We start from the raw sequence: 9160 nt of genomic DNA, 5'->3' as shown, positions 1-9160 counted from the left end.
ATCTGGGTTTTGTCAATATCAGACAAATGCATGAAAGAAAAGCTTAGGAACCACGGTTTTCCTGCGCATGCAACGCATATCCCAAAACATGGGTTGTGTCGGAGTACCATCTTGATGTTTATGAGCTTGCTTAAAATCTAGAAACCAGTGGCGTCCCGTTGATCCATTTCCCAGTTTGATCCATCTTTAAGTGCAAAATGCCTGTGGAACAGATCAGGTTCATTCTTCTATATGAGGTATCCAGCTGCTGTCCTCGACCCACATAAAAAACTGGTTATTGGAAGGTTTCAGACTTTTATTGTGATCCATTTGAAAAAAGGTTTTACAAAAGGTAACATTCAATTTTTACACCAATTCTTTAAAAAAAAAAAAATCACTTAAAATAAGGTTTTGATACAACAAATTCAGTTAACTAAGTAATGGCTTCTATAAACAATGTGAAAATAAGATAATATACATGTAAATGAATGCTACAAACATGAGGACAAACTGAGGAAAGGATTACATTAATTAAAATAAAATAAAAACAAAACGACAAACAATGGCATGATTGATTGTATTCCTTTTGACTTGAGTGACGTCCGTCCAGAATTACCAACAGAGCAGTTATTGCAAAACTAATCCCACATCATCTGGTGTCCAACTGGAATGTTCGATGACAAACACACCCTCGGGGCCTTTATGATTTGTTGCATTTGTTTTCTTCACATGGCAACATTGGTGCATGTGCATCCCCTGCAGCCATGTGCAGCCGACAATGGCAACGAAGAGCCCTGCATGAAAACGACCGCTCCACACTTCTATGATCACCATCATGTGGCTTCGGTTTTAGACGACATGCAGATTGGTGAACAGACACAGAAAAAACTGATATACAATGTGAATTTACAACAAAAATAGGAAAATAAAATAAAAATAAAAGACGTGGACAAGCACAGCGGACGGTGTGTTCGTGAGGACAGATGAGACTTTCTGTTCGGACTGACCAGATGCTGGAAGAAGTTGCCCCGTTTTCAGAGCGGCTTGCATCTATTTGCCCCTCCGCGAGGTGAAAAACACCAACTTCGCTTCAGTTATCGGTGGCACTGTCGTCCTGCTCTGACCGCCGGCTGAACCTCCTGCTCTGCTTGAAGCAGCTTAAACTAAACTATGACATCAGTGTCACCGCCCTGCTGCGGCTTTATTAAAGTAAAAGTTTGGGATATAACGCTTATTTGCTTTCTTGGCAAGAGCGAGATGAGATAAGATTGATAGCACTCACATGGATGTATGCCATGTATGAAGATGCCGCACAGACCAAGGCACCCTTCATCCTGCGGTGGCCTGACTGCTCTCTCTGTGTCTGACAAAGTGGCAGTGTTTGACCTGGGAATGAGAACCGGCCCAGACACCAAAAAAAAGAAGAAGAAAACAGGAAATCCAGACAGAGGGCAGGATGTCTGCAGATACCGACACCACCACACACTTCAGCCTATTCGCTGTTTTTAAAGGAAATCATTGCATATTGTACCTTTAACAAGCAAGATACGTGTTAAGTAATGAGTAATGAGGTTTAGAGGTGCTGACAAACTGATTTTCTTACCTTTGAACAGCCAGGCTAGGCTTTTTTTCCGGAGCTAAGCTAACCAGTAGCTTCATATTTACCATACAAACATGAGAGTGGTGGCAATCTTTTCAGCTAACTTTGCACAAAAAGGCAAAATATAGAATTTATCCCCGAAAATGTTTTAACTATTCCTTTTAAAAACTACCAATTTAGTTTAATGGCAGCAGCAGTGCAACAGTTCAGCGTGGACGCAGCGCTAGTTTGTCATGCCAGAGAGGTTCACTACTTCCTTTTCTCTCTTTAAGAAACTCCTCTTCCTCCTCTTCATCATCATCGCCATTTCACAAACACATTTATCTCCGTTACAGTTACATCATCTGCAAAGCTTAAAAAACACATGCACCTCCAGCATTTTATACAAGATTATGATACAAAATAAGGCATTTCATTGTGTTGAGTATTCATGTCATGTGTTGAGTGTTAATGTATGTTGTTGTATGTGTGTGTTTGTGTGTTTATGCGTGTAAATAGCAACCACATTTTAATGTTATTTTTTTTGCCCGCCTATAAAAAGACTGCAAAAAACAAACATAAAGTCATGATAACTCTTAAAATATATATATTTGTCATATATATTTACGTATATATTCATATGTAAAAAAACAAACAAAAAAAGGTAAGAGGGGAAAGAGAAAAGCCCAAGAGGTCCCTGTGATAGGCCAGTTCTCAAAAAAACACCCAATCCACCCCCCTCATTCCATAACCTCACCGGAAGCCACGGTGACCAGCTGCAAAGGGATCTCCTGCTGATTGGCTAGGAGGTCGTGGGTGGCGGTCTGGAGGATGAGCGTGGTTCCGTCGGCGGTGATGACGGTGTCGGTGCTGGGCGGAGACGTGGAGGAAGGAACCATGCCTTTTTTATTCTGGTGAGTCTTTATGTGCTTGGCCAGGTGGTCGCTCCGCATGAACCTCTTGGAGCACTCTGTGCACACAAACTTCTTCTCTCCTGAGAGATCAGAGAAAACAAACAACATCAGACTGAGTGCCGGAGCAAATAAAACTTTTCCTGTATAACACACACATCATTTAACACTGACTGAAAGATGGGCTGGTCAGTTAAATTAGTTTATATGTTGGTTTAATAAGTGAGAATACATTACGGTACAGAAAAGCCCAAAACCGGCTGAGGGATCATTTTGAAAAAAGTGACATTACAAAGTTCGCCCACCAGAGAGCACTGACGGGTTTATTTTCCTTTCTGTGAGGGATCTCAGATTGTAAATGAACCGTTAAAGAAGGAAAAATCCTGCAGACTGTCGATCAATATTTCAGTTCTCCCAACTGCCAAAAAGTAAATCTTAATTATGTCAAACAGCAATGCAAATAGACTTTTTTGGGGGGTTCTTTAATTGTAAAGGGTCCCCACATATTTAAAAGAATATTTATAAAATAAAAAACATTTTCGCAATGTGTCTTTGTGGGGAATGTATTGTTATAAGATTTATAAAATAAAACTTTTAGTACCTTCATCTGCCTTAAAATGCATTTCTGTCAGGTTATATGCTGGACATTAAAGGGTCTGTTCACCCAAATTACAAAAATGTACCATTTATATCTGCAGCCACATGAGGGAGCCTGAATATTTGTACTATAACACAGAACCTAATATCAAAGGCTAGCATACTCTTGTTTGTTTAACTGATGAGAGGAAATTAAAAGAATTGAGATATCCTGTTAGAGATCTCCACCTGAATGAATTTATATGGTCATATTTATAAAATAATTAACATGTGTGAAACAAAAAGTTTGTGAAACACTGTTCTAGATTGTTATTGGGACACTGATCAATATGCCAGTTAATCGACAGTGTGATTCCCCAGATGTAGACTGTGGGTGTATGCCTGACTACCTCCTCACTTTCTACCTCTAGCTATCTTGCAAAGGCCCATAACTAACTCCAGACATAAAACTGTAACACTGTGCTAAGAGGTGATTTATAAAAGAGCCGAGACTCCTTTGAGCATCGTCTCACCTGTATGTGTTCTCCTGTGTCTTTGCAGCTCGTCGCTCCTGGTGAACCTCTTCCCGCAGAACATCCAGTTGCAGACGAAGGGTCTCTCTCCGCTGTGCCAGCGCAGGTGAGCTCGAAGATGAGACGTCTTCCCGTAAACCTTCCCACAGCCGGCGATGTGGCAGATATGCTGCTTCTTCTTCCCCATGCCTGAACCTCTGTGAAATGCCAGAAAAATGCGAAATGAGTGAAAAAAACACAAATACTGTGAAATAAATGAATGCAAAGGCTTAAAATATGCAATTAACAAATACATCTTAATAAAAGACACAGCAATGCATAAGCTTACATCACTGTGCTCAAAAAGGGTAAGCAAAAACATTTGAATTTTGTATTTGCATGAATGTCTTTCAAGGCAAATAGAGATTTGCATGGAAATCTGAATTTTTTATTCCACATGAACAGGATTTAAAGCCGGCTAAACCACTTCAATACAGAAATGCAAAGCTCTTTACAACAGATAATTTCCAACTGAACAAAAAATATTTTAAAGAATAAGCTAATTTGAGGTTTTGAGACATGAATTGTTTAGTATAGCCACTTTAACGAACATCTGGGTGTATCACTAAAAGGTAATGGATTTTATGGTTGTATTAAAATTGTCTGTCTCTGAACTACCCTGTATAATATGGTTGTGACATCTTTATTATTGTCATTATTTTGGTAATTAAAGTTTTAAGGCATCATTTAGGTTTTTTTTAGGTTGTTTTCTATCTTTTTTCATGAATAAAGATAAGCTGAACACCAGCACCTCCTGGTTTCTGTGTATCTGTAATGTGGGTGTTTTTTTTCCAACATGCCCACCTTCCTCCGGACTCTTTGCAGTTGGGGCAGGTGCAGGCGACTCTGCGGAGCCTCTTGCCCTCCCCGCCCTGCATGTCCATGTCCTCATCTCCCATCTGAACACGCAGGTTGTTCAGATCGCTGGGGTTCAGCGTGGAGTTTCCACTCAGCTGCCACTCCTCAGAGTCCGGCTCCTCCTTTATCTGGATGCCTGAACGCGGGGAAGAAGGTGAAGATTTAGTGTCTCTTCAAGTGATTTTGGCATGAGAAAAATCTAAGATGTGCAAATTAAAATGAATAATTATGTGCAGGTTTCTCGTACCAGCTGGACTGTTGGCGTCCTCCCCCTGTGTGTACTGAACTCCGCCTTGTGCTACAGAGTTCACTGTGACTGTCTGGAGGTTGGGCAGGTTGACCTGGCCCGTCTGGCCCAGAGGGAGGGTATGGACCGGGGCTAAGGTCAGCTGCTGGGCCTGTCCCTGTCCCTGGGGCAACTGGAGCCCCTGGAGTGACTGGACACCTTGAACCTACAGACAGAGATGAGATCCATGTTAGTAATCTGACATCGCTCACAGAAAAAAACAAAAACAATGTGCTGCTTGAATAATGCCCGTAAGCAACTTCTGCAGAGCACTTCGTTGATTTAGAAATTCCAACACAGTCCTTAAAAGGTTACCTGGAAGGTCTGCCACTGGATCTGTCCGGTGGCGGTGACAGTTTGCGCCTGGATGAGGAAAGTCCCCGGGTTGACCAGCTGCACACTCTGTAGAGTCTGACCTCCTGCACTCAGGTCCTGACCCTGAGCCACCTGGGCCTGACTGTCCCCAGACAGCTGCAGGATGGGCTGCGAGATAGTGGTGGCGTTGGAGGATGAGACCTGCAGAGTAATTCAAATAAAATAGAATTACACACAAAGGGTTAAGAAAAGCAGCATTCGTGTCATGTTTCCATGCAGGAGGTCCTGGTTCAACAGTACAGTGGAAAGTTAGTCTTAAATCTTGTTAATTAATTGCAAGCTGGAGCATTTCCCACAGGCCAAGGACTGATTTGTGGTTGTTGACCCTTCAGGGTGGGGCGCTCCAGAAAACTTAAGAGGTGATTGCACAACAGCAATGCATTCACAAGCTGACATCTGATGATGATGATGATGATGATGATAGAAGTGCAGTGTGAACCTTCGGTTGTAGTTATGCAGTATATAAACATGCACAAGGAAGGAAAGACTAAACAAACCATCCCAAAAATCAGCCGAGGCTATGTGGGTTGGATGTATAATTATGTGAAATGTGGGATACATGACAGACACACTGAGTGAATTCCCATGGGTTGATTCACGGTAACACAGTAAACTCTATTGGTGCCTTAAAGCAGTGTTTTCCAACCTATAGCTTGTTTGGCCCCTTAAATCAAATCAAAGTCTAGCACCCCTCATCATTAAGGCTAGTGATTACTAAATCCTAGTGCCAATGCAAGACTTGACTTTTGATACAGATTTCTAAACACTACTTTGAGGATATTATCTGGCTTTTCCAACAAAATATTTTTTTTTTATTAAACTAAAAAAGCCAACGCTCTTAAATGTTACATTTGATGCAAACAAGGATCTATCTAATCAAGAATAACTAACAAGACTACAAGTCTGATCAGACATTAGATTCTAGTGTTTAGTAATTGAGTTTCCAAAACTCTGTGCTACAGACACATTTTGAACAGTACCAAGAAAGAGGTCGACCGGTAGTACATTATTTAAGGCTGATATAATAATTATACTACACATAGAGAAGCTATGATGGAGCATCTTTAAAAAAAAAGGTGCATTCAATGATAAGTTACTCGGTTATTGTTTCTTCAAACAGAATTACACAATGGAGCGGTTATTAGGAAAGAGTCGGTAGCCGATTAATCAGCCTAGAACCTTTAGATTTAACTTGGGACCGTCCTGACCCCAGTCTGGTAACCACTGCCTTAAAGCCTACAGGCCTGAAAAAACACACGCATGGCATGCTGTTAAAGACACACACTCTGACCTGGATTTGCTGCATGTGGTTGTGGGAGTTGAAGTTCTCCGAAGAGGGGTCAGACACGCCTGCAGACACGGCGGTTGCTTGGGTCAGGACCCCGGTACCGTCGATGGTCTCCGGAAGATGGGAGGAGTTTGAAGAGGAAGTGGTGGTTGGCACGTAGAGTTCTTGGTTTCCGGCGCTCATCGTCACCATCGAATGCTTGACACCGGAGTCCTGGCCCTGACTGTCCAGCGTCTGGCCGCCCATGATCAGCTGACCTTCGGCTGTTACCCCCGTTGCAATGGGGACCGAATGCGCTCCGGTCAGCCCTAGAGACTCCAGATCCACACTGTTTATAGGGACGAACGTTATGTTGCCGGGCAACCCTACTGTGCCGGTGTACGCCGACCCCCCGGCCAGCGAGACGCCTTGGATTGACTGTACATGCCCCGACTGCGTCAGAATATCTGTGGTCGTTGTTGTGGCACAGCTGATTCCAATGCCGCCATGGCTGCCATCTTGGATGAGGTGGATCTGCCCCGTGCCATCATCCAGGCCCTGTGCGAATCCCGTAAGTGTCCCATCTGCATTTTGGATTTGGGGGATGACCTGGAAGAATGAACCGTAGTTTTAATCAAGATCTTTGCCCGAACAGAAAACACACGGTATCTTAAACGTTGTTTTACATATTTTGTTTACCTGATACTGAATGCCGGACACGCCATTAGATGCAGACTCGTTCCCAGATGCTGTAACATAAATGGGCTGGTTGGGGAGACTCCCGATAGGAAGCATGTACTGCCCGTTGGATGTGACAATCCCAGAGTTTTGAATGTGAACAATTCCCTGATCATCCTTCCCGGTCGAGACAGGAGTCAACACCTCCCATCGATCCGAGCCCGTCAGCTGAATGGCAGACATATCTGTAGTCTGGGAGTACAATTAACACAAATATTAACAAGAACAGATCACACTTTAACAAAAAAAGATTCCTCCCCAGCTTTAGATTGGATCACAGGAAGAAGAAAGAACCAGCCTGGTTATTTTCTGAAAAATCAGTCAGTCAGTCTGCTTCATCAAAAGAGAGTAAATCATATATATACATATATATATATATATATATAGAGAGAGAGAGTGGGGGATCATATAGGATTTGTGCTGATGCAAACGATGCAAACAGCCACAACCTAAAGACACGGAGTGGTAACAGGAGGGAGTGGGGGATGGGCGGCTATTACAACACAATTGAACGCCACTGCTTTGATTATGGACGATATCCCGCAGTAGTATCACAGCATTCATCCTCCCAGCCTCGACGTGAAGCCGGCTATCATCCAGCGAGCCGGGCCAAAGTGACTGGCTCCAGTGTCCTACCCACTATGGGCGGGTTTTACAGGGGTAAAGTGGGTGGCCGTTATTGAGGGGAACACAGGAAGTGTACGGCTTTCACCCCATGCCATCAAAATTTAAAAACGTGTGAACTTCATGCTCTCTCTGAGAAAAAACCAAAAAAAAAAGCAGCAGCAACCGAGAGCGAGCTAGAAAATGTCGGATACCTGTGTTTCCGCTGCGCCGCCGGCTGGCAGAAACTCGCTTTGACTGCTGTCCACGTCCGCGGACGCCATTTCTCCTTGTTTCACAGGCTGCTCTAGCTAGCAGAGAGAGAGATTACTCTGTAACCTTCCTCCTCCTGCTGCCACAAAAGCTCGCAAAGCATCCCCACTCCGCAGTCCCCCCCACACGGAGCCGGCTGCGAAACGCAACTTGTCGGGCGGCGGCGCTTTGGGCCCAGATCGACTGTTTACTTTGTGAGCTCCGCCGCTAGCGCTGCTAGCGCTGCTAGCTCACTCAGCTAGCTCACTTAGCTAGTTAGCATCGGAGCAAAAGACAGAAAAGACGCAGCCGCCTCGCCGCAGCGTCGCACAAACTCACCGATTAGTTGCACGCTTCGATGCCGTAAGTGTTTACGTACCGGTCATAGCGTGAGTGGTAGCAACCGGGTGGATTATCTGCTAAACTAAACTCCAAACATGATTATTTTATCAAAGGCGGGCTAGTGTTGATCGGTGAATTCGGGTCGATTTTTTTCTATTTTGATTGACGGTGCGGGAAACACAGAAAGGCGGGACTAACAGGCTTGACCGTCGAATTTGCATCACATTACAGGACGTCCCGCCCTTCTTCTCTAAGGCGATTGGCTGAGCCGGGGACGCGGCGGACGTGATTGGCTGAGCGGGATGTCAATCACTTTTATAGGACGTGCGTTTCCTGTTTGTTGCTGAGCGTGTGAAGAGGTGGAATGCAGTTGTTGAATTCCCAACTGAGATACTTGTTTAACATCTGTCGAAATGAAACTGTTGATTTATATATTTTAGTGTAAAATCCAGATTTTATATTCTAAATAGTTTACAGTACACTGCGTTTTCTTTCCCCATTACACTTAACATGCAATCGACGTGCGTTTTGTGGTCCCTGTGAATCCTCATTTGGCCTCCATTCCTACAACCAGGCATTGTTCAAAAGTTATTATTTCATGAATCTGTGAGACTTTGAATCTCTACGTTTAAATCAACTTGCATGATGAGTCCTTAAAGTGGCAATCTCAGAATTTGACTAAGAGTCTGTCACATCTGAAGCCAAAGGATTTAACACATTGGAGATGGAGCCTTTGGCCCACTGATGAAAATATCGCAATATTTAAGTATTTGCAGTATAACATGGAACTGGGTGTTTGTGGTGACATTCCTGGGAAAAAAT

The 9160-nt window shown here is 43.5% G+C and overlaps 1 protein-coding gene across 3 annotated transcripts; it reads right to left on the bottom strand.

Moving 5' to 3' along the window:
* Nucleotides 1–294: 294 nt before the first annotated feature.
* Nucleotides 295–8506, bottom strand: LOC129103220 (transcription factor Sp3-like). Of its 3 annotated transcripts, none has more exons than XM_054613572.1 (8): nt 7960–8058; nt 7103–7333; nt 6428–7012; nt 5077–5277; nt 4723–4927; nt 4422–4611; nt 3579–3775; nt 295–2552 (listed from the first exon to the last, which is right to left on the bottom strand). In XM_054613572.1, exons 1-8 carry the CDS (start codon nt 8026–8028, stop codon nt 2299–2301), a joined length of 1932 nt encoding a protein of 643 aa, XP_054469547.1. In that variant the 5' UTR covers nt 8029–8058; the 3' UTR covers nt 295–2298. The 3 variants fall into 3 exon arrangements, with proteins under 3 accessions (XP_054469547.1, XP_054469544.1, XP_054469546.1); XM_054613569.1 differs by lacking the exon at nt 7960–8058 and adding an exon at nt 8336–8506 and having other exon boundaries at nt 296–2552; XM_054613571.1 differs by lacking the exon at nt 7960–8058 and adding an exon at nt 8376–8506 and having other exon boundaries at nt 296–2552.
* Nucleotides 8507–9160: the final 654 nt, after the last annotated feature.

The sequence above is a fragment of the Anoplopoma fimbria genome, chromosome 15 (genome assembly GCF_027596085.1).
Source record: "Anoplopoma fimbria isolate UVic2021 breed Golden Eagle Sablefish chromosome 15, Afim_UVic_2022, whole genome shotgun sequence".
NCBI classification, from domain to species: Eukaryota; Metazoa; Chordata; class Actinopteri; order Perciformes; family Anoplopomatidae; genus Anoplopoma; species Anoplopoma fimbria.
This window is presented reverse-complemented; position numbering and strand designations above follow the sequence as displayed.

Coding starts and splice junctions, on each gene's coding strand:
- LOC129103220 (XM_054613572.1), bottom strand. CDS start 8,028: ATGGCGTCCGCGGACGTGGACAGCAGTCAAAGCGAGTTTCTGCCAGCC. Junction 5,278..6,427: donor ACCACATGCAGCAAATCCAG/GTCAGAGTGTGT, acceptor ATTACTCTGCAG/GTCTCATCCTCCAACGCCAC. Junction 4,612..4,722: donor GGACGCCAACAGTCCAGCTG/GTACGAGAAACC, acceptor CCCCGCGTTCAG/GCATCCAGATAAAGGAGGAG.